General features: G+C 44.3%; 1 protein-coding gene and 1 long non-coding RNA gene across 3 annotated transcripts; one reads left to right on the top strand and one right to left on the bottom strand.

Moving 5' to 3' along the window:
• Positions 1-19,999, top strand: RAB11B (RAB11B, member RAS oncogene family). Its single transcript, XM_072845913.1, has 5 exons — positions 1-135; positions 6,702-6,897; positions 8,879-9,072; positions 10,663-10,743; positions 15,064-19,999. Exons 1-5 carry the CDS (start codon positions 96-98, stop codon positions 15,207-15,209), a joined length of 657 nt encoding a protein of 218 aa, XP_072702014.1. The 5' UTR covers positions 1-95; the 3' UTR covers positions 15,210-19,999.
• LOC140643734 (uncharacterized) lies at positions 2,423-8,011 on the bottom strand. 2 transcript variants are annotated; one of them, XR_012039633.1, is made up of 4 exons: positions 7,285-8,011; positions 4,699-4,841; positions 3,501-4,208; positions 2,423-3,029 (listed from the first exon to the last, which is right to left on the bottom strand). It is a non-coding gene; the product is annotated as an uncharacterized lncRNA (long non-coding RNA). The 2 variants fall into 2 exon arrangements; XR_012039632.1 differs by having other exon boundaries at positions 2,423-4,208.
• Positions 20,000-20,341: the final 342 nt, after the last annotated feature.

The following is a 20,341-nucleotide window of genomic DNA, read 5'->3' as shown; positions in this document are numbered from 1 at the left end:
GCTCTGGCGGCCGCTGATAGGCGGCGGCGGGAGCGGCCCCCCCGCCTGGGCCGCGGTCGGTGCCTGGCAGCCAGAGGGTCGGCGCCGCCATCGCCATGGGCACCCGCGACGACGAGTACGACTACCTCTTCAAAGGTACCGCGCCGCCCGCGGGCCGCACCGCGCCGGGCCGGCCGCGCCCCTCGGCGGGCCCGCGGCGGCGCTGGGCCCGGCCCGGCCCGCCAGGCCGCGCTGCCCCGGGCCCGGGGCGGCCGCCGCGGCGGCCTTTGTGCGCGGGGCGGCCTTGCGGGCAGCGCCCGCCGCCCCCCGCCGCGGCGGGGCCCGGCTGGGCCTGGCGCCCCGCTCGCCCCCGGGCTGCTGCGGGGGAGCGGCGGCGCGGGGAGAGCGGGGGAGCCCCGCGGGCCTTCCCCGCTCCGCCGCGGCCGGGGCTGCGCGCTGGCAGCCGGGCGGCCGTGATCCCCGGCGGCCGCGCCGGATGGGGGAGAGGTCCGGGGCTTGGGCCGGGGGCTGGAGGGGAGGTGGGCTTTGAGCCGGGGGCCGTGCCCGGCGGCGGTGCCGTTGGCGTGGGTCCCCCGAGAGATCGCCCCCGGCGTCGAGCCGGAGCGGAAAGAACTTCAGCTTCGGTGGAGAGCTCCTTGGCAGGCGGCTGCCCGAGCACCGGCAACCGCAGGCAGGACGCTCGGTAGCGTTGGCTTGGCTTTGCCCGGGGCTGTTCTAACGGCTCTGTCCCCGGACGCGTGCAGTTCTGGGCTGTCCAGCAGCTGCGTGCAGGGGCTGCGTGAGGAAATGGGTAACTGCTGGGTGGGCTCGGTGCTGCTCTTCGTGCGCCAGCTCGGGCGTTTGTCACTGTCGTTGTGTCCTGCGTGTGTGAAGGTCGCTGCGGGTCGGTGTCCTGCATGTGTGGAGATGCTCGGGCTGACCCTTTCCCCGAGCATCCCACAGCTCTGCCGTTGAGGCCTAAGAAGCAGCGTGGGTGAGTGTAAAACATTCGCCCTCGTGTTTCCCAGCCTGTTCTACGCTTGATCTCCTGTGGAAGCATGGCTGAAACCCTTAGGCTCACCCAAAGAGTTGACTCCTGCAGAAGGCGAGGCTAACGTTGCCATCGATGGGTGCCCGGGTGGTCTGGGAGGGGTGTGGGTGTGCGCTTGCTGCCATGAAAATTTCCCAGGAGTTTGATGTCGGGGGATGCCGTACATACCTGGCCCCAACAAGGGCAGCAGTGATTCCACACTTGCTTCTTTAGGAAAGAGCAATTACTCATCTGTTGGAAATATTTTATGGATGTATTTCCCTGTTCGGTCTATTTGTTTTACAGTCTTCAAGATAGTGAGGGGGAAAACCCCTTATTTCTTCTCTGCCTATAAAGCAGAAGACTAGCCTCCAAAAATATGCTAAACTGTCTGGGTCTAAACTAGTTTCCTTCTGAAGTCATTCCACCATCTATTTCCCAAGTGGTTTAATAGCCAAGAACTTGAAGGCCTAAAAATTTCTTTTTTTTTCTTTCTGTGAATAGCCAATTAGGTAGGCAAAACTGCATTCATCTTTAAAAATACCTATGCCCCTTTGAAATGTGTTTTTATCCGGAGTGAAACTTAACCTACATCTGTTTGGTTAGGAACCATGCTGTTGTGTTGATACTGCAAAGTAACTTGGCATACTTCATAGCACTTAATGAAAAATGGGGGAGAGAATTGTCCTTGTCTGTGTGTCCTTTGGGTAGGGGTAGTTGTGTGGATGTTGTTTTAAAAATAAACCAACCAACCCACAGAATACCCCTTCCCTAGCTACTCATCTTTTCCTTCCTGCCTTCTAGGCTTTTTGGGACTAGGCAAGAAATAATGAATATGGATGGGAGCAAGTGGGACGAGGTCTCCACTGTAGGACCAACTCCCCTTCCTTTCCCTTCTGCCCCCTCCAAAAATGGAATTAAATATCAAGGGGAAGTGACATAATGGAAAGAACAGTGTCCAGGGGTTGGTTTGACTTCTGGTTTAGACCCTTCTTAGCTACATAGATGGCTTTTGACCGCTCTTCTGTCAGGCATGTGTAGTGGTCAGAGGCAGAAATAATGGTGGAGGAGGGTTGCAGTCTGGGAAAGATTATTCTTGTTAAATTTAAGGTTTGACCATTTCCCCTACCACCTGTTTCCAAAGGAAGTTTGGTTGGACTCTGATTTTAGCTTTTACAGTTGCGCTTGTTTAAGAAATTTGAATCCTTGCATTGTAGTAATATTATTTAGGATGACTCCAATTGAATGCAGTGTTGCTTTAAAGTCACAATTTTTACTGTTTTATATAGTGGAAGATCTGGAACTGCTTGTATAGGAACTTCTGTCATTTAGCATAGCTTATACTCATCAGCTTTATGAAAGTTTAAAAGGCAAAGAGACCCATTTATTGTTAGTAAAATATTTATTGTTCATGTAAAATACTGCCTATAAAACCCTTGTTCAGGAGTGAAAATGGCCAAGGAGTTTGTAGCACCAGTTTCTGCGCGTGGCTGGCACGCTGTCCTGAGTGTTCCCTCGCGCACAAGAGCGACCGCTCGCGTTGTCCGTCAGCTTGTGCTTTGGGACCGGCCATTTCAACAGGGCTGCGGGAGAGACGAGCATTATTGGCTTATCGGGCTTAGCACACAGTAGGCAAAAACTAATTTAAGGTTTGGTGGCACTCTGGGGATGTGAGTGTGGTTATAGTCAAAGCTGCTCTGCTAAACTAGCGCCTCTTTATCTTTATTCCCAATTTCCCTTTCTTCTGTGTGCATCCCGGCAGTCAGGACTGCTTATTTTATTGATCACAACAAAATGTTGTTTGTTAACAAAATGACTGAGCCAACCTTGGGGAGAACAAGCTGAATTCTGTAGGCAGAGCTGCACAGAATAATGAGGCTGTGAGGATCTTGTTGTAGCTGCGTTTCGGTGATGTAACCCAAGCGAAGCCAGCGATTCAGGGCTCCGTTCCCAATTACTTTTGTAGCTGGGATGGTTAAAAAGCAGGAACTTTTCATGATGAATTTTGAATGGGTTGGATCTGGAATTGAATTCATGACCTTTTAATAGTTGTTAAAATACTGGAAGCCTTGTACCTATTAAAATGTGATCTGCACATTAATTTTCCTCTCAAGAAGATGAGCTATTATCAGTGTTTATTTTAAAAATTAAATTTGAGGTTGAGCAGATGTATGCTGGCTCATTAAAAAGGAAGGAAAAAGCACCCGTAGAAAAAAGAGCTTTCTTTACCTTTGTGGGAATTTAGACTGCTCTGATTAGAGCTTAAGCCTAACAAAGGCTGTGTTTATTAAAAACAAATGCGTGCCACATTAGTCATCAATATCTGGCAACCTTATGTACTTAATATTTATAATGAACTCTGCTTATGTGGTCTCTGCTAGAGAGAGTCTTAATCGTCTTGATTGTTCAAAAGAATATATTATTTTTGCCAGATTAATAAACTAGTGTATTTAAAATGCTATCATAAACTTGATTTTTTTCTTTTTCTTACCAACAATCTATTGCCCTGGATTTTTAATTCTGTCTTTCGCTTGCTTTGTACCAGGATCCCAAGCTATGAAGCGGGTGTCCGGGTGGTAGGATTGTGCTCTGCTCGGGCAGCTGTAGGTCTGGGGGTCATGAGGCCTAACAAGACACGGGAAGCAGGGTGATGATGGTGACTGAGATCTGAATGCTTTGCTGTTGATGAATGGGTAACGTGGTGAACGGTAACCTGCAGACTGGCACCGTGGGATGGAGGAGGGAGAAAATCAGGAAAGACTGAAGGAGCAGCGCCACGATTCAGGATGTAAAAAGGGCACTAAGCTTGTGGCTTGCTTGTGTACTTACAGCCATCTGATGATGATTGGTGCTGGTTATTGGTTCAGGTAACTTCCAAGTTAAAACCAGTGCATCTTTCCATTACCAGTGTGGCCCTGAAGGCTGTTTAGGGAGTGTGACTTCATCGATTCGGGTCAGATGTGTTTAGGGAATATTCAGGCTCTTAGATCCAATTTGGAACTTTCTTTTCTGCTCTGTTGAGACTTCTGCATTTGAACAGGCAATGCTGGCTGGTGGCCTATTCCCAAATTTAGGAACTTTTCCAAGATGTAATCACTTAGTCCAGAATCTTGAAGGTATCTTGTTGCTCAATTCCCATAGAAAATAAAAGTTTGTGGGTTCTGTCTGCATGTGGGCCTCCACTCTTTGAGTCTTTCTCCTGAAAGTGAAAATGCTCATTTAATGCTCAAGAGTGAGTATTAACAAGAAGCACTTGGAGACTGTAAGGTAGAGAGAACATTATTTACTGAGTTGGCATCTGGTTGCCTTCCTTTGTTACTTCTGCATCCAGCAACTTTTCAAAAATGCTCTATTATAAGCTCTGCTAGAATGTGGAGCAGCCCGGTAAAAGGGAGCCTGGTGCTTTGCTGCCAGATTGCAGCAGAGGTGAGTAACCAGCTGTAGTAGTACAGGACCCCCTAAATTTTCTTCCTGCGACAGCTGGAGTTAATGACCTGAGAGCCATTTGCATGGTTTATGCACAAAGCTGATAATTTTAAAATGCCAGAGGATAGGAGGTGGCTAGAACCTGGGGAGACGGCTGTGCTTTCTCAAGCTGCAGATTCACGAGAAGGTAACTCCCTTTGGAAACAGTTGGAAGCTTCAGGGTTTTTCCAAGCTGGTGTAGCTTGTGTGGTGGGTGTTCTTACCTCCTGGTTGTGGTCAGGGCTTTGCTGTACCCTACAGCATACTCCAAGGCAGCAGATCACTGTGCAAGATGGATGACCTTTGGCTCGTTCTTGGAACGCCCCGTGGAATTAGTGATGAAAAACTGTTTGTCTGGAAAATAAAGCTAACAAAATCCTGGAGTTAGGACTCATAATACAATCTTTTTAATATATCTGTTCTCATACCCTAAAAAATGGTTTAGGCGGTTTGCCAGCGAAGGCAGAGCACTGTGAGGAGCTGATTGAAGCTATCCCGGGTGGGGAGTTGTGGCACCTTGCCACAATCCACTGGCTGCCCGTTCCTGCCTCTGTTGTATTTTGACTGTTCAGCTGTGCTAGCACAATTGTCCGTCTATCTGTGCTGTCAGCCGGATGAAATGCTGGGGGGGGTGGGGGGGTGGAGCATTTCAGCAATCTCCCCGTGCAGCTCGGGAGCTGTCGCAGCAGAGTAACAGAGGGCTACAGCAGGAGTTTGGGAATGTGCTAGCAGGGGTGGGGAGGTACGCGAACTGGAGCAGTGTGCTGCCAGAGCTGTATCCTGAAACAACAGCCTGAGCAGAAAAAAGCTGTAATAACGCTAAAAGACGGGTAGGATCCTTGGCCCTGGGAGAATGCTGGTGAGCTCATTCTGGAAGTGTGTAATGAGAAGAGTCTTCTGTAATTTGCTGTGGAGGGATCAGGAACGTTTTCTGCCCATGTCTGCTTTTCTATAGGAAAAACAGATCGTATGAATGAGGAAGATCAACAAATCTGCACTTTGAACCAAAGTAGGAAATATTCCCAAGGTTGAAGAAAGCTCACTGAGACTGCCGTTATTCCTTCTGCTCAAGCCAGGATACAGTTAGCTTGAATACCAAAGTCATATATGATACAGTATTTGCTGAGACTAAGGGAGGATGGCTTAAAGGAAAACAAGACTAAAAGCAATTAGGTATTTCTTGCTCTAGTCAGTAATACAGGGATTTAAGAAAATGTGTGTAGTTGCATTAGCTGCATAGTAAAGAACCTAGTATGACAAATCTTGTCTTTGGAGTTGTTGATGAGAAGGTCTCACGGAGAGCCCGGTCTAGCGTGGCTGGGTATGAAGCAGCAGCAGCCTGCTCGAGCAGGAATGGCAAAGAGGTGTGCCTCGGGATCAGCAGGGAGCTTCGGCCCCAAAGGAGGGGGAAACTCTTACTACAAGATGTATCTTTTATTTTCACAATTCCTTTCAGTAAAGCTGGGTTTTGTGTGCTAAAGATTTCTCTGCACTAACATTTTTCTGTTAACATGGCAACACCTTGTGTGGAGGCAGAGATTTTTAGCCCATCTTTTACTTCTCATGCAGTCTGCTAGAACTCGTTTTGCTAGATGAAGTTCTGCTTTGCTTTTTATCTTGTTTGTAGTATCAAATGTCTCCTATTTTCCCCTTTTTGTGGTGAACATATTTATGAATTAAATTATTGAAATAAAACACCCTGTATGACCCCAACAGGGACTGCAAATAATTGTTTACTTACTGCATTGGGTTTTATTTTAAATAAAAATAGAGCAGGCTTATACTGTACACAGGCTTTTGTCAGGCAGACAGGTAGCCTGTTGCCATGTTCTTGACTGTAGTGTTTCTTAAAATGTGGTTAGCCTTCCTCTGCAAAAGGTCGAGTATGCAAGGGACATCTAGTAACTGCTAATTGCTGGCGGTGGCTTGGGGCCTCCAAAGCAATGTTTAGCTGTTGATAGTTGCTGTAGCAATTTCTCATTTCTATCTCTGAGGAACTGCACAGCTGCTAGCAACAAAAAGGCTTGGGGCTGTTTTGGGGATGGAGAAGCAAGCTGTCAGTAGTAAAGTCTGAGGTGTTGTCACCATAACTTTCTCCTATGTTTATCTGTCTGCGCAACTCCTCTGGGTCCTGGCTGCAAGGCAGCATAGCAGCCAGGTAGCACCACTGCACTATGTAAATGCTGGTATGAAGAATTAATTTTGACAATAATGTCCTTTCTTTCAGTTGTGTTGATTGGAGACTCTGGAGTTGGGAAGAGCAATCTTCTGTCACGTTTCACACGCAATGAGTTCAATCTGGAGAGTAAGAGCACCATTGGGGTGGAATTTGCCACCAGGAGCATCCAGGTGGATGGGAAGACGATAAAAGCACAGATCTGGGATACTGCAGGACAGGAACGATACCGTGCCATTACCTCAGCGTGAGTGCTATGTCTTTGCTCAGGCTAACAGCGGAATTCTAGCAGAGATGGTACAGATAAATTTATGGGTAGAGCATTAATGAAACACACTTGGGACACATGACAAAATCATTACGACAGACTTCAGTGTAGATCCAAGTCATAAGATAGCAAATACTTTTGTGTTCCTTGATTAATATAATGAAAGTAATTTTTAGATTCTAATGATTCTATTATAGAAAAAATGACAGGTTAAATCAAAAGTGTGGGACATCCTGTTTGAGTCTTGTAATTTCGGTTTTTTACCTGCCCTGGATGTGCTGTCTTCGTCATGTGGAATGAGTGTCACTTCTGATGGAAGCTGGGTACTGCTTTGTATCAAGTTTTGGTCTAGGCATGGTAGCTTACCATAATGCCAGTGGCTTCTGGTCTTCATTGCCCCCTCAGTCTTGAGATTGAGAGTATTTTTAGGACAGTCTGCAGCCACAAACTCCCTTGGAATCTCAATGACTTCGAGTTAGTCACAGCCCTGAAAATTAGGTCCAAGAGCACATGCTGACTAACCAGTAAGTAGGAAGGCAACTGTGATAATGCTGACTCTGCAGCATTAGGCACGTACCTATTTAAAACAGTGGCGTTGAGAAGCTTTCATGTACGCATCTTGTTAATCCAGACAGTGTCTTAAGATGTAACCTCTGTATCTGTTTCTATGCAGGTAGTTGGCAAAAGTATCTTTTAGAGGAAAAAAGAAAACCCTATTGGCAGGCCTAGTTATCCAGGGCATATTCTGATCAGCGAGTTTAAATTTTTTAGTGTTACAAATGTATACGAGTTTTTAAAGGTACCAACTTGTTTCCGAATTGTGCACAGATTGAGCCATTTGTATTAAACTCAAGGTAAGGGGAACTCTTTTCATGGAGGTGAAGTAGGGTAATGCAGAATAGATGGGAGAAAAACAGAAGAGCATGGAGCCCAAAGGGAATAATTTATAGGGAAGGAATGCAAAAACAAAGTAATGCAGAAGCAGATGTAAGTGGCAATTTCAAATTCTATCTCTTTCCATAATTGTTAGCGTGTTTTTCAGAATTTTTTTTGTGACCCTTGAGTTGTTCTTACTGGTGTGAAAGCTCAGCAGAAAAACTGCTGGCCGAGTCTGGTTCAGCAACAGACTTGGCTGATGAGAATCAGTGCATCTGTAGTCCTGTGATCCTGCCTCTCCTTTATGCTGGCACAAGCTCTTGCTTGACACATCGCTAGGCCAGTTCAGCTTGCTAAGCCAGCAGAATGCCATCCAGCAGTAAAAAGTGAATGTTTTCTGCTGACTTGGTGCCCTGAATCGGTTCAACGAAGTGTCAGACAGGTGCTGGCAGAGCAGAGGAGAAATGGTAGGATTGTGTGGGAGAGAGACACGGACGTTATAGGATTGCTGATATAGATTGGCTTGTGCTGTCCTGAGCCCTTGGCTTGAGTTGAAATGGACCCAAACCTGCACTGAGGGACCAAACTCTGTTCTTGGATTACGGGCTTGTGGATAAGTGTCAGTATAGCCCAGGGTCCCCCCTTTAATTTTTAAGAGGGACAGGAGGTATTTGAAAGATCAGCAACAAATACTGACGTTTTACTAAGGACTATTTTCCTGGTAGAAAGGTAAGTTACAACTTCACAAAAACCTTCTAGCAGTACTGATTCTGAAATGCATTGTGAGTTTTCTTGCACACTGTTTTAGCAGACTAAAAATGTCATGGCTTCCACAGTCTCTTCAGCATTTTGTTACATACATTGGAATTTTTTGGGGATGCCATTAAAAAAAGCCCAGCGTTTGGAACTTGGTTTTAGGCTTAAAAAACCCCAACAACAGTATTTGCATCAGCACAACTTTTTCCAAAGCGGGGGGAATGTTTTTAACTTTTTACTAGTAACCAGTATAGAACAGCCAGGTACCAGGTTTGTTGGTATAACTCGGACAGAGCTCTCTGTAAAGGACTGTGCCTTATGGTTTCAGATATTACCGTGGTGCTGTTGGGGCTCTTCTTGTCTATGACATTGCCAAACACCTCACCTATGAGAATGTGGAGCGCTGGCTAAAGGAGCTAAGAGATCATGCAGACAACAACATTGTCATCATGCTGGTGGGTAACAAGAGTGACCTCCGCCATCTGAGAGCTGTGCCTACTGATGAGGCCCGGGCTTTTGCAGGTTTGTAGACAGTGTGTTCTGGGTTGGTGCTTTCTGAACTTGATGACGTTGATGTAAGCTGTAATCATGCTATTATTGTCCAGGACTGAACTTTCACCTCCAGTTTTATTTTTGACCCTAAAAAAGACATTTAAGATTTTTAAAAAAAATTAAAATATCTTGGCTTATTAAATAGTGTGTGTGGTTGGGTTCGTGGTTTTTTGGGTTTTTTTTGTTTTTTTAAATCTAGTGGTAGTACATGTTTTTGAAACGCTGTCCTTGAGCTGCCTGATAGCTGAAGATTAAACACTTCCTCTAGCAAGGCTAGAAACAGTAAGCAACATTTGGAAGAGAAAATGTCACAATATAAATACAAAATATCACAACACAAAATGTCTTTCCTTCCTTCCTAGAGGCCTGATTCTACTGAGTACATATCAATGTGGACAGCTGCAGATGAATACTGAACCTTCTCTTAGATGGTGTAATTTCTGCTCCAGAGCACTGATGCATATAGTAGTGTATTCTAGTTTCATTTAAATGCAGTGATATCAGACTTGGAGATTATCAATTGTTGGGAGAAATCAAGTGGGTTATGTGAGCTGCTGTCACTGCATTACTTCTCTTTCTTCCTTATCTTGCAGAGCACTGGTCAAATACTCTTTTGCCGTTATACGCATAGGGATGTTCAGCTTACTTTTGTGTGGCTATCAAACTTGGAGGTGGAATTTAAATGTATAGCCTTTAAAATCCTTCTAGGAATATTACTAGGGCTTGCTTAAACATGTTTTCTGAAGTTTGCTAGTAAGCAAGTACCCTGTGATTAGTAAAACCACTTTAAATTTTCAGATGAATGAGAAGTGAAGTCTATATAAGAGAAGCAAAACAAGTTAGTAGGCACCCTAGATAGAGCATTACTTTGGTCACTTGGTTCAACATCTTATTTTTTGCCCTGACTTCCTACTAAGGCTGTTGTAAATAGCTAGTGATAGTACAGGTGTTGCCGTTTAAGCTCGTGAGTGAAATTTGCCTGTTTCTGGGCAGGTGGTACAGTGCCATTCTAGGTGTGATGTTTGGGTGTTAATCACAATATTTTTTTTTTAAAAACCAAACAAACAAAAAACCCCCCCCAAAAATACATATCTCTTGCATTGTAAGAAGAAAGAAGAAAATAGACTGTATTACTAGGGGTTTTATTGTAATTTGGAGGTGAAGTCTGATTAGGAAAGTGTAGGTCTGTTGATCTTTTTGGGGTTGCAGAGGAGAATTGTGACTCCTGTTGCACCCAACGTGCTTTTTCTTGTGCCTTTGCTCAAGGTACTTCTAGGAGTGATCTGTAGCCAGCTGACAATAATATTGTATTGCTTAACTGAACAAGGGCTGCAGTGAGGAAAATGTTCTCAACTATGGAAAGGCAGTGGTCAAAGGTGATGCTGCTGAAACGCTAGCAGCTAAATAAATGGTGTACTAAGTTGTTCCTAGTGTAATAGGAAAAAAAAAAAGACTGTGCCCCGGCTGATTTTGCCTAAAAATAAAGGTGAAAACCTCAAAGTAAAGGTGAAATAAAGTGCTATTAAAGTTTTTAACTGAACCACTTGTTATTTATTACAGAAAAAAATAACTTATCTTTTATTGAAACTTCCGCTCTGGATTCAACAAATGTAGAAGAAGCCTTCAAGAACATCCTTACAGGTATGGTTTGTTAAGGACTCAGAAGACCTCCTGAGGTAGTGGATCTTCTTCATGGGCACATTTTACAGTTATCTAGAATGTTTTGGAAATGAATGCTGGAATGATGGTTAGTTTGCAGGCCTTCTGATCTCACCTTTGTATTCTGCCTCCCACCCCACACATACCTTTCTGCCCAAGAATCTGGAGGTTTCCAGTCTCCTGATGTTTCATAAATTCAAGCTATTGCAATAGCACAGTTATAAAGGCACTAGTAGTTCTGTGCCTGCACAAAATCTAGGCAGCGAAGCCACAGCCATGCTAGGAAGTTAAATGTGTCAGTGTGTTCTCTTGCACCAGACTGGTACATAATATTTTTGTCCAGACTACTGAACTCTTGTTCTCAGCTGATGGCAAGGGTTGTAGGTGACGGTGCACCAACAGCATAGCTGTGTGCAGACTGCCTTCTGGGAATGTCCCTGAAGAGTCCCAGGAATTGTCTAAGAACGTGATAGTGGTCACAGGCCAAAATGAGGCCAGGGCTTATGATTTCCACTGCCCAAGAATGTTCCTCAGCATGTACAACTGCTGTAGATGTGGCTACTGAGTGCACAGCGTCCAGTTGCAGCTTCAGACTTGCTATATGTGTGGGAATGCTACGTGGCTCATGCAGTAGGTCCACTGCATGTAGTATCAGAGGTATTCCACACAGTAGTACTCTACTACTTGCTTTTTTCCCCTCTTTCAGACTGGGGCTTAGAATTTCCATTCCTTAAGATGGAGCTGTTGCCTGAATGCATTTTCTTGGCCCTGGAGTAAGGGAGCACTCTATTGTACATGAGGCCTAGGATTCACCAGTAAAGCTTTATTACTGTAGGTACACCAGCAAGTCCTCCTTACTGGGCCAAGCCATGGCCAAAGCACTTTTGTTAGTAGGCTCACAGAGATTTCCAGCTGCTGTTTCGCAAATTTGAGCTGAGCGCTCATTTGGCCTCTGGAAGAGTGCAGCTCCGTTCTAGGCTAAATGCAGCACATGGGGAACTTACTGATTTCCTTCAAAGTGAGGCTGGCCAAGAAATGTGAGTTGTATGGTCATGAGGTAGGAGAAGGAGGAAGGACAGGGTTGAAGTGGTGAGGATGTGTGCTGGGAGGTATGTAGCCTACAGGCAGTAGAAGCGGGAAGCACACAGAGCAAGAGAGATGCTTAAAATAAGTGCTGCTCATCTTTGTGTTGTTACTTCAGTTGGGGTGGGTCACTTTTCCTGAACTTGGGGTTTGGCCTAATCTTACTGTAATTTTAGTTAGACTTTAGTTTGTATGAGTGTCAGCACTGGATGCATTAGCACTTTGTGTTCCAGAGGATGTATTATTCTGGCACCAGTCTGAGGTGACTCTGCATTTGGGTAGCTCTGTGCCTGAGCTAATCCTTGAAAGCAGAGTCCTGGGAAGCATGGTGCTGTCACACCCAAGGGTGTCTGAAGGAAACCAGCATGGGCCTGCAGGACTGCTGAATTGGAGCTAACAAACCCTGATAAACTTGAGCGTCTCTGCTTTCAGAGACTCTGCCTTCCACTCCGTCCTCTGCAGTAGTTGTATCTCAAAATACTGTTTGAGGCAACAGGGAAGCTGGTGTTTCAAAGCATGGTCCTCCACTCCTAAAATGAAATAATTGGTAATTGGCAAAGAACCGTTAAAAATCATATCTAAATAGGAAGAGGGCTATCAAACAGATATTGGATTACTGTTCTACCTCTGGCTGCCCTGTGAGATCTGAAACTGGTCCTAAAGGGGAAAACGCCATATAATTTGTCAGCGTGTTTGTTCTGTCTCTTGAAAAGCTCTTTAAGACCTATACTGTGAACATGAAGAGTTGGCAAGATCCAATTCCTGATTATTGCTTACCATAGCTGAATTCTAGACTGCTAAACTGTCTCTATAGTCTCCCTCCTGTACACTGTTTTGTGAAGTTGTGCCTGATTTACATGTCCCCCAACATCTCAAGATGAGCATTTTCTGAGCTTTATTGTGACCAGATATTGATTTCAGTTAAACGAGAATGAGCTTTTGTTCTGGTTCTACTTGATTATCAGGAAGTGTCTGGTGTATGTTGCTTATTGGATGTTGACCAAAGAATTGGCTTTGTGTTATTGTTTCTTGATTATGTATGCATGAAAGCCTATTACTAGGAAAAAAGCTAAGTTTTAATCCGGTGAATTCTGTAAGGCAGGCTCTTTTAGGTTTCTTTTGCAGAGGTGTGCAGGGAAGCAGTAAGAAGTGTTGAGATCACTAGGTCTGGTGCTGGCCAACTCTGTTGGTACCAGTAATGTGTTGCAATTAGAGGAAGATGATCAAGAAGAGGCAGGCAGGAGAAAAAGGATAGCCAAGCTGCTCCTACAAGTAAAAAGCCTGACAGACTAGGAATGGGTTATATTTGCTGCCCAGCAAGATTTGCGTTGAGTTATTAGAGCTATGGGTGAAGCAACTGGAGAATATTGCTGTTGAGACAAAGCCATAGAGAAGACCGCCTGGTGCCTGAGCTGGGACGGTTTCTTGCGCCGGGCAGCCTTATAGCAGATTCACTGCTTATCTGTGATACTTGGCTGGGTCTGAGGCAACTTGCCTGGCGCTTTGAGATAGTATCCATGGTTTTAGTGCTCTGAGTGTAGTTCAGCAGTTGCCATCCATCCTGTCTTCCCTTGCAGTGTTGTCCTGAGACTGACCCTGGGTAGAGAAGATGGCCTAAGGTTGCTGTAGGAGAGAGCCCCAATACAGTCTGCTGTAACAGATAAGATACACAGGGAGCTAGAACTGAAGCTGAGGTGAAGCCTGGGCAAACTGAACTCAAAACACTATCTCTTAGCAGCATCCTGGGCTCCCAAAAGTGTTGAGATTGTCCAGTTCAGGTACAGTGGGGATGTGGCTAGTAAGACCAAGTAGTCCTGAAAAGGCTATTCCTAAAGTGATTACCTGGGGGAGAATCATCCTTCTAAGGGAGGAGAAGAAACATGGGGAAAATGTGTTGTGTAGAGCAGTGAGTTGGGAGCAACTGCAGGGGAATTGGAGGAGGGAAGAGGGTGGGAGCAGCAGGACAGGAATTTCCTAACTGGCCACCAGTTTGAGGGATCACTAAAGACTGGGGGGGGCACCACCCAAAACCCAAACAGATTCTACCCCAAAGAAAAGAGGGCTTGGCAATGACTCTGAACAGCTAGTACTAAAATACAGCACTGAGCAGGGAAAAAGGGGGATGTGACAATCCTGTACAGCTCTCCTCATCCCTTTCAGCAAAAAGAGCTGAAGGTAGCCAGTGGCAACAAGATCAGTCTTGGGTTAAAGGTTTCCATTTTAAACAATGCAAATGTGTGCAGCTTCTTTAAAAAAAAAAAAAAATACATAAACAAACCCCACATAGTCCCCCATGATTTTCAGTCCTTACTAAAGACTTCGGGTGTTGCTGTTTTGAGGCTGTGTCTGTATGAATGTGACCATAATATTTACCACAGGCTTCCAGGGAGGTACTTGCCCTTTTCCTGTCTCACAATGGAGGGAAGTTGGAACAAGGGCTTATAGTCAGTGAAATAAGTAATTTAAAAACCTTTCAACTTAAATTATTTCTGCTAACTATGCAGTTGAAATGGTTTGTTTCTGAAAGCTTTTAACCTGGCAGTCTCTCTTCAGTGATTACAGCTTTGTGGATCCATGTGCTTTCAGGCATAAATTAATTTGAGTCAAATAAATTAATTTTCTCAGGAAAAGCATTTTTGGATCAATATGGGGCTTTATGGAACCATGTAGCTTTTTACTGTCACGGGTGGGAAAACTGATGTGTTGCAGAGAGGAGCAGGCATTTCTGTCATTTGTAGTAGCAGCTTGCCAGAAGCTAAAGTGTGAAATAGATAACCATCATTGCTGCTGCGCAATGACGTTTTGCAAGCATCCTGTTCATTGGTGTTTCTAGATTATGTTGCCCATTATTTTATCAAAAATAAGATGATTCCCTGTTTTAGAAATGAGCATTCCTGCTCCCTTCTCATTTAAAAAGCGTTTAATAATACCCATGTTCATGGAGTCATTGAAAAAGAACGTGCTGTTGTGGAAGACAGTAAGGAATCTTGTCTTAATAACTTTTCCAGACAGAGCTGGCATATCCATTACAGAGCTGGAAAGCCAGCCAGATGTTACATGCCACAGCTGGTCAGACTAGATTCCCTTTCACAGCTCTCAAGTTAAAATCTTCTCATTCTTGGGTTCTAGCATCTTCTTTGACAGCTTGCTCCGACATGTGCATGTGCTCCGTTGGAGGCAATGTCTTTCTGGGCTCTAACAAGTCTGTTCTCATTTCAGAAATCTACCGCATTGTTTCGCAGAAGCAGATTGCAGATCGGTCTGCACACGATGAGTCTCCTGGCAACAATGTAGTCGACATCAGTGTCCCACCAACCACTGATGGACAGAAATCCAACAAACTCCAGTGCTGTCAGAACCTGTGACCTCCTGTAGATGACTCCTGTGCCCTTCACTTCATCTGTGCTTCATTTAGAAACTTGTGTGCACTTCTTATCTCCTGTGATTCAGTGACTCCCTCTTCCCTCCTTTACCCCATTCCCAAGTCCCCCCTTTCATCTTAGAGCTTTAATTGTAGGGCTAACATTCCCCTGCCTCTGAAATCCCTTTCAATGTGGTGACTTTTGGGCTTGAAACGTAGGCACTGATCTGATAGACGTGTTTGTGTTGGAACATCTGCTGCTGGATATTATCCCATGAAACAATCTCCTCAGATGATTTTGTTATTTTTTTTCTGGGAGAGAAACCATGGGGACTTGACTATAACAGTTGAAGATAGAACTACATTTAGGTGACAAGGTTTTTTTCCTCCCATAGTCAGATATTTTTTTTCTTGTGTTTCTGTAAACATGGGGGAGAAATTAAAAGAAAATAGCTATCCTACCAAATGCTCTGTTTTCTGTCCTGATAAAGTCTCACAGTGAGGTTTTTAGTGGCTGCACACACATAAGAAAGCTGTTGAAAATAACATTACTTATTATGTAATTACCCCTAATGCAGTTAGCCTGGCTGTGTAGTTTACCATTTCCCACTTGGGAAATCTTTCTCTATTCTTATTTGGGAACAATGAAGTATGTCTGCATTGCTTCCTCTGCCACCATGAATGCCTGTGCTGCTTGTGCAGGCTTTATGAAGTGGCTTAATATTTATTCATGGCTTATGTTAATCAGTTAACATTGTACAGTAAGTGCCAGCATATTGATTTCAGAAACCTTTTGCAACCTGTACAAGTAGGCTTATTTTGTACTGTAGGTCAATGTCTGAAAGCAGGATCTTCTATAGTTCCAAGATTTTTTTGCATGCTGCTTTTTCTCTAGATCTCTCCTACCCTGTTTGAGTGAGTGAAGCAATATTTTCATGTCATGTATATACCTGCACTTGTAAGGGTTTTGGTTGTTGTAGAGAAACACAATACTTTATACATTTTGTAAAACTTCTGCAGAACCATAGCATCTTGAACTTTCTCTTCATGATCTTTCACTATTGACCTTGTGCATAATCTTGACCTCTACTAAAACGCATAATACTAAGATTTCACATAATAACTACTAACCTGTTGTTTTCCTCTTATTCTGTTTTTCTGAATTGCAGACTGTAATTCTCAAATGATTGTACTTCACCTGATGTAACAGATTTGTCATCAGCAGGGCTAACTACTATAATACTTTGTTTTGCTGAATGGGAAGAATGTTATCACAACTTTGTGTAGTCAGTCTCTTGCTAGCTTGTGAAAATCTTCTATGATGGCTTTTCATCATTCACTAGCTCTTACATACTTGCATCCCCTCCAGTATACACTGAATGTTACGATGAGGCAAATACTGGATGAAACTATCTAAAGGAAGAGTTGGAGACCACGTGCTGCTCTCTGAAGGCTAGTGAAGCAATTTGCAGTGAATTTTTGCTCTGTATTCTGAGACTGTACCTCACTTGATGAATCCTACCTGCATATTAGTGAGTTGACTTTTCTTTTCTGATACAAAGCAAATACAAAACTGTGAGTTGTACTTGAAGGGGAAATCTGACATTCCAGTCTCGACTGTTCTGTCTGGTTATGTAATAAAATTAAGGGCGGTTAACTCTGATGGCTTTTCTTTTATAAGATTTCCAGACCAATGCCTTTAATTTTGTACTGTATGCACCTAGAGGGCTGTAGTTCACAGCACAGAGTGCATGTGGTGCCAGCACTTCCACTTTTCAATTTTGTTTAGAGGATACATTCAAGGTGAAGGGGTGCACGCTTGCAGCCTAATCCCATTGAATGAGGATATATTCCTCTTTAGGCATCACAGTGCTCTGTCCTAAGGGTGTCCCAGTTCAGGAAGCACTTTCAACACTTGGTATTTACTTTAATAGCATCCTGTTGAGAGAAGGTGCAGCCAGTGGGAACTGGAGACATCTCCTTTTTGGTGGTCCTAGACCAGAATGTGATGTGCAGTCAGTATTTAGAAGGCTGGCAGATGAGCACACCATCAGAGAGAATGGAAAATTCTGAGATATTGAAAATATTTCATTCAAGAAGAGGTGGACACTAGTGGAGCTGGGCTCCTTAATTTTGAACAAAGCTTTTTATAAAGAAATGAGTTGAATAGCTTGAGGAAGAATCATGCTGTTAAGAAGACTTCTTAGTTCAGGGTGATGTATTAATGTGTTTACTCTGCAAATCCTGTTCTTAACATGAAGTTTCTAGAATCAATCTGGCCTGGTATAAGAAGCTGAGAAGCAGTTTTCACTTCCTTGTCTCTTAAAAGAGTTTTTCTTTAGTCTTTGACTTTGTGGAAGGCTCTAAACTTTGCCTCAGAGTCCCAACAAAAGGTTCATGTCTAGGGCTTAAGTGCTGTTAAATTATATGGGTATTGAAGAGACCTTGTACAACTTCATTGTGTGTTGACCAAAGCCCCCTCAGAGCAGGTGGATCTTGGACTCATACTATTCATGCCCAGGGGTTGGGTTGTTTTTGAGATCTGTTGCATGTTGTGGAAAGGCCTACTGCCTTTTGCTGCAGGACCGTTTGGTCTACCCGAGATGTGGGAAGCATGTGTGTGCAGGCACATGTGCACACGCATAGCTTGTGAGCACTGTAAACTAAGTGGTGGTTTTATCTGCTGTGGTCACTCAGTTTATTAGCCTAGCTATTGACTCTTTCCCAGATTGCTGTGCTGCTCTCCAGGCAGTTAGAGATGCAGCCCTTCTGTGGGTTTGAGATGCCCTTGCCTAGACTAAGCATGGGGCCGTTAGTGCCAATAGAAAAAGGACAGTGGACCAGTTCTGCCTGGTAAAACCATCTTCCTGTGCATAGACAGGGGAAAATGCTTTTGATCTTGAGTACCGTGGTGTCCTGCTGAAAGCATTGTGCATTCCTCAAACTATAGCTACAACCGAACCCACTGTTGGTGACAGCTACTGAAATTGCAGAGGGGAAGACTTGGAGGAATCCTGAGGAAGCCTGAACTGTTGAAGAGCTGTCTGACATTCAAAGAAGCTCTGCAATAGGCCAGAGTCCTTAACCATGCTTTCCTGATGTGAAAATAACAGTTAAATGTAACCTCACCTGGACTGCTTCATACCGCAACTTCGCTGGCTCTGTGTCTCTTAGTATTACTGTCAGGAAAATAGAAAAGGTTCTAGCTCTCTTCCATCTGCCATAAGATGTCTGAGGGCAGAATTTGGCTTATGTAAAACTCCTGATGACAGGAAAGCTGCCTGTGAAAGAAGGAACATGTGCTATACTTGCTTTGCTTGGATGTTGAGGATGACTTTCATTTAACTATTGAAAAATAACACTAAAAAGCACTGGGTGCTTACCACCCAGTGTCAGTAATATAAACCTCAGTTGAAGGCTCCTGCTGATATTTAGAACAGGTCCTCCAATGCATAATTAGACAGGAGTCATTTCTGCTAACTACCCTGTTAATTATGGGGAGAGTAAAGGCCAAAATTCCCACGTAAAAGTGATTTGGTGGTGAGCACACAAACAGGTAATTGGTAAAATAAATTCATTGGATACACTGCCTCAGTCTAATGTCTTTTCTTCCTATTGAGTCAGATGCTTACAGACTAGGTGAGTTAAAGTCTGGGATCTCCATCGAGAGTTTGTCTGTAGCCTGCACAGGACAAGAAAGTTTGGTTCATAGGAAAGTTTTAAAGCTCTATACTTGTATAAATGTAAAAATCCAGTTGATGACTGACTGCTTGCTAGTTTGTTAAAAAGATTTTTGTGTGTGCTGTGGAGACCATCAAAATTTGGTAGAAGGAAAAGGCGCTATGATCCCTTCTTCCCCCAGTGGCTGCTTCTCAGCACTTCTAGCAGGTTAGAAGCAGTAGAGACTGCTGCATCCTAGAGATCCCCCCTCTTTGGCTGCTGTTCTGTTAGATCACTTGTAATGACCCCACAGTATGTGGAAAGGCTGGTAATGGGGTATTCCTGTGCGAACAGGAGAGAGCTCTCAGCTGGATGTGCCAGGATGGTAAGGATTGGTCTGTGCCTTTTATTTGAGTAGGTCACTTATCAAAAGCTGCTTGGAAAAAATGTACAGTAGGTATTTTCGCTTCCTGATGCTTTGATTCCTGCATGCTATACTGTGGATGTGATCTGTTTGTGGGCTGTTGATGGTTGAGTCTTACCTGTGCTTGGTGATCATTTCTGTTCCAAGCATGAAGGAAGAACTTGCTTAGAGGTTCTGGACTCTGTAGAAGAAAAAAGATACTAATGAAGTGACTCAGTCACTTAGGGAGGCCTTTTTCCTTCATAAAAAAACCTAGGGAAAACAATATTAAAGGTAGGGGCCTGAATTTCAAATAAGAAAAGAAAAATCAGGCTATTGGAGGTGAAGACTAACTGTCCTTCAAGTAAAATACAGTGAGTCAGGGCTGAGGTTGGATTCTCTTGACTTGCAGACTCTTAATAGATAATACAGTTTGAATGGTGATTAATGGAATGTTTCTGTGAAATGAGTATCTCCAGGGCTGCACTGTTTCAATAAATAACAGTAATTCTTATTTTAAACTGGTCAGATAATGCACGGTAGTGTTGTCTATCAGGCTTTGTAGGCTATAAATAGCACTGGACCTTTATGCAACCCGGAAGAGAGGTTCCTTTCATTTACTTTTATTCCTGGTTCCTGTGTTAAGTGCAATTCACTTTGTAAATATACGCATCACTTGATTTTTGTGCATGCTTATGATGTATTGTGGATATAAAGATTGCCAAATCATACCGTGTGTGTAAAGTTCTGTTCCAAACACAACTGTACAATAAGGTGTGAACATAATTTTGGACCTGGTACCTTGCTGGCTCCGAAGCCTGAACGCTGTGTTGATACTAGCCATGGCTAGTACCCCTGCCCTGGCCAAGGGTGTGACGCTCGAGGCTGTGTCCCTGCGGGGAGTGTCAGTCCAGAGCCGGGAGTTCATTACCCTTGGTATCCACTACCCCCGGGAGCAGGTGTTCCTGAGCGGGCTCGTCCCATCGCTTCAGGACACTGCGTTAGTCTTTGGAGTGGTTCCTGGTGCCCTCTCGCACCTGGCCTGGCCGCGGGAGCGGTCACCGCCCGCGCTG

Source organism: Ciconia boyciana, chromosome 24 (genome assembly GCF_034638445.1).
Source record: "Ciconia boyciana chromosome 24, ASM3463844v1, whole genome shotgun sequence".
NCBI classification, from domain to species: Eukaryota; Metazoa; Chordata; class Aves; order Ciconiiformes; family Ciconiidae; genus Ciconia; species Ciconia boyciana.
The sequence above is the reverse complement of the archived record's forward strand: the minus strand, read 5'-3'. Positions and strand labels throughout refer to the sequence as shown.

Excerpts from the sequence above, each read along its gene's own strand:
- RAB11B (XM_072845913.1), top strand. The coding sequence starts at position 96 with ATGGGCACCCGCGACGACGAGTACGACTACCTCTTCAAAG. Across the intron at positions 6,898-8,878 it reads TACCGTGCCATTACCTCAGC|ATATTACCGTGGTGCTGTTG; the intron begins GTGAGTGCTATG and ends TTATGGTTTCAG. Across the intron at positions 10,744-15,063 it reads CTTCAAGAACATCCTTACAG|AAATCTACCGCATTGTTTCG; the intron begins GTATGGTTTGTT and ends TTCTCATTTCAG.